General features: G+C 32.4%; 1 protein-coding gene across 1 annotated transcript in view; it reads right to left on the reverse strand.

The window, feature by feature from the left end:
* Positions 1 to 1,789: 1,789 nt before the first annotated feature.
* The window catches only part of LOC111698874 (cannabinoid receptor 2), a 9,073-nt gene continuing 6,908 nt past the window's right edge, over positions 1,790 to 3,954 (reverse strand). The window contains exon 8 of the mRNA XM_023469343.1: positions 1,790 to 2,012. Within this exon, the coding sequence (XP_023325111.1) occupies positions 1,932 to 2,012 (81 nt within the window). The 3' untranslated portion in view covers positions 1,790 to 1,931. The remainder of the gene's footprint in view (positions 2,013 to 3,954) is intronic.

The raw sequence follows: 3,954 nt of genomic DNA on the forward strand, positions 1-3,954 counted from the left end.
TAATAATGAAGACGACATTTTCCATATTTTCCGGGAATGCGCCAGTCGTGAAAACAAGTTGTAGGCAAAATATTAATTTAAAAAAACACAAAATAAACAATATTATGAAATATCAACTATATACAAATGCGTCGAAAAATAATCGATGACTATAGGATTTAATATCGAAAATTATTTGTTTGATATTAATTTGATTTTTTTACGATCCAAGTCGAATGTTCCAACTTCCCCAATTTGTATGACCGTATACAGACCGTATACATTCTGTAAAGTCGTCTCTGAAGTCTCATCCTTTTGTGGGGAACCCTGTAAGTATCATATAAAAATGAAATAAATTCTTATTAATTTACCGTTGAACATCCCTTCCCATTCCTCCCTCTGAAAAAAGCAACCTCCCCTCACTATCATTCTATCTTAACCTAACCTAACCTTTAATAGAAAAATGATGGAAGATGTTTCTTTTTCAAGGGTAGGGTTGGGAAGGGCCTACACGTACTACTGGAGGACATGGAGAGTCCAGATGTACCAATAGAGGACGGGGAGGGTCCGGAAGTACTAATAGAGGACGGGGAGGGTCCGGAAGTACTAGTAGAGGACGGGGAGGGTCCGGAAGTACTACAAAAGGACGGGGAGAGTCCGAAAGTACTAATAGAGAACGGTGAGGGTCCGGAAGTACTACTAGGGGACGGGAAGGGTCCAGAAGTACTACTAGAGGACGGGGAGAGTCCGAAATACTAGTAGAGGACGGGGAGGGTCCAGAAGTACTACAAAATGACGGGGAGAGTCCGGAAGTACAAGTAGAGGACGGGGAGAGTCCAGAAGTATTAATAGAGGACGGGGAAGGTAAGGAAGTATTACTAGAGGACGGGGAGGGTACGGATGTACCACTAGAGGACGGAAAGCTAGGGGTCAGGAAGTACTACTAGAAGACGGGGAGGGTCTGGAAATACTAAAAGAGGACGGGAAGGGGTCCGGAAGTACTAGTAGAGTAGGGGAGAGTCTGGAAGTACTACTAGAAGATGAGAAAGGGTCCGGATGTACTACTAGAGGACGGGAAGGGGTCCGGATGTACTACAAGAGGACGGGAAGGGGTCCGGAAGTACTAGTAGAAGACGGGAAGAGTCTGGAAGTACTACTAGAGGACGAGAAAGGGTCCGGAAATACTACTAGAGGACGGTAAGGGATTCAGAAGTACTACTAGAGGATGGGGAGAGTCTGGAATTACTAGCAGGGACAAACATTTCTCATCCTGACAGAACATTTCTGTATACTGCCTTTAGCAATGATGATATAAGATTAGAAAACATTGTTGATAAAAAGATATGACGGCTTTATTCCTTAAGGTCTGCTATAACTGGAATTCTTTTGTAATGAAAACAATAGTTAAACCTTATAAATTTATTGTACATTTAGATTGTAAAACTGTTATGTCTCAATTATATAAAGGAAAAATTTGAGATGGTCGAGACTTCAAAGAAATAGAGTCTTTGCCACAAACTCCGATTTCTAATCCCCATATTTGTATTCAGGACTCATAGTTTGATATATCTAAACTCTACGACATTGGGTTGCAAAGATATAGCGATTTGGAAATATATGATGTGGAAAAGACTCAAATTCTTTATTTAAGAAAATTTACTGTGGATTTATCAAGATTAAAAAAACTTAAAATAAAGATCATGATGTGACTGTAAACAGCAAAAAAAACATATTTATGAAAATCTCTTTTTTTAATAATAAATTGATTATTTATGTAAATACTTGATCTTTAAAGTTAAATATCATACAATATCTTTAAAAGTAAAAGATAAAATATTTTACAGTCTAGTAATCTAAATGATTTTATTTGAAATTCAATGACACAAACTGAATAAAGATGTCACTAAATTGTTTTAAACAGATTTGTATTGTACCAATGCCGGTGATGTCGTCTATTTGTTTGAGTTTCTAACACTTCTGTAAATAAAACTGTTTTTGGTCACAGATCTTTGTCTTTGTCGTCTTTCTTCAACCTAAAATAATACAAAATAATACATTAAACTAAACTACACTAAACTAAACTGAAATAATACAAAATAATACATTAAACTAAACTAAACTAAACTAAACTAAACTGAAATAATAAAAATAATACAAAATTATACAAAATAATACATTAAACTAAACTAAACTGAAATAATAAAAATAATACAAAATTATACAAAATAATACATTAAACTAAACTAAACTAAACTAAAATAAACGAAATAATACAAAATACTATCTTTGCGACCCAATGTGGTATACCTTAGATATTTCAAACTATAAATTTTATTAGATCAAATAATATAAGTTTTAAATATCAAAGGTTACACCACCATAGTTAAAAAGAAATAAGAGTTTGTCACGAAAACTCAGTTCCTTCACCATGTTTGAACTAAATATTTATAATACGTTTTATCCATAGAGAATAGAATATATAGAGAGGAATTTACTAGAAAAAAGTGTAAAACGGCCATTTTGTTGTACTGTTTCCATACTGCAGGTGTACTTCACATATTTTTGCTATATAACCTTTTGGGCCCTGGAACATCATTTTATACAAAAATTTTCTTGAAAATTATTTGAAAGCCAATATTTTAGAAATATTCAAGATATCAACATATGGTTCAACTTTTTTTCCACTAAAATTGAGGATGGAGATAAACTTAATATTTTAAATTCATTTTACAAATTTTTAAATGGGAAAATTATTTTGGAATCAGAATCTTCAATTCAAAAATTTTCTTTAACTAAGTGTTTTGAAAATAAAATCTAAAATTAATATTAAAAAAAACCAAATTATGAAATAGGCTTATTTCATAATTGAGTAATTGACCAATGATCATTTCACATAGACTTTCACTTAACTAACGATGATTTTCCGTTATAACTATAAATCAAATGATGTTTTTATTCAACTAATTCAAATTATAAAGTTTATTTAACAGTTTAAAAATTTCGAAATTGAAATTGATAGTCTAGGGAACATACTGTATTAATGTACTTTACTGCGTATAATTTGTGAACATTTACATGATTCGTACACTTTGAACTCCCTTTCAGGCTGAAAGGGACTGAAAAAATTCATACCGAGAGATTCTTTTAATTCCTCTCTATATATTCTATTCTCTTTGGTTTTATCTAAATATTTTCTTTTAAGCTTTGAATAAAACATAAAGAGAAAAATTAAGTGTGAAACAAAAATGATATTGTTTTTAACTAGCGTGAAGAAAAAACTAAGTCATTTCAGTCGTCATATGTAAGACAGATAAAACCCCTCTGAAAATATAGTTTTTTAGGTTTTTACACCATTTAACCCCTATAAAGGAAGACTCTCGTTGATTTTGGTAAACTTATCCTGATTTCTAGACTCCAAACATTGGTAATGTTACACGCACCTCTGACCCTTTAGTAAAAGTAAATTCAACTTAATGTCTGACCGCGTCAACCTTGTTGCACCGGCTAGTCCTTTTGAGTGTCTGCCTTATTTACCCAATGTCCCGTCGATACAGTACAAACTGGGACCGGAAAGGTTGACCGGGCTCGGAAATTCAAATGTACTATGGCTGTCCCATGGACACGTAATTCCTCTGTAAATTTTAGAATTTTCTTTTGATCATTGTTAGCATGAACTTATATAGAGGTTTATTATCAACCCGCTGGATATTGAATATTCAGACATTCAAAGCTCTTTGAAAAAGTTTTTTTTTGTCAACAAGGGCCGCAGGGTTGGTAGATCTCTTTTCAAAAGAATTTTCTAGCAAAAGTTTATAAAAAGTGTTCAGATCTGTATAATTATAAAGTTTATAAAAAGTGTTCAGATCTATATAATTATAAAGTTTATAAAAAGTGTTCAGATCTGTATAATAATAAAGTTTATAAAAAGTGTTCAGATCTGTAAAATAATAAAGTTTATAAAAAGTGTTCAGATCT

The sequence above is a fragment of the Eurytemora carolleeae genome, unplaced genomic scaffold (genome assembly GCF_000591075.1).
Source record: "Eurytemora carolleeae unplaced genomic scaffold, Eaff_2.0 scaffold41, whole genome shotgun sequence".
Classification (NCBI taxonomy): domain Eukaryota; kingdom Metazoa; phylum Arthropoda; class Copepoda; order Calanoida; family Temoridae; genus Eurytemora; species Eurytemora carolleeae.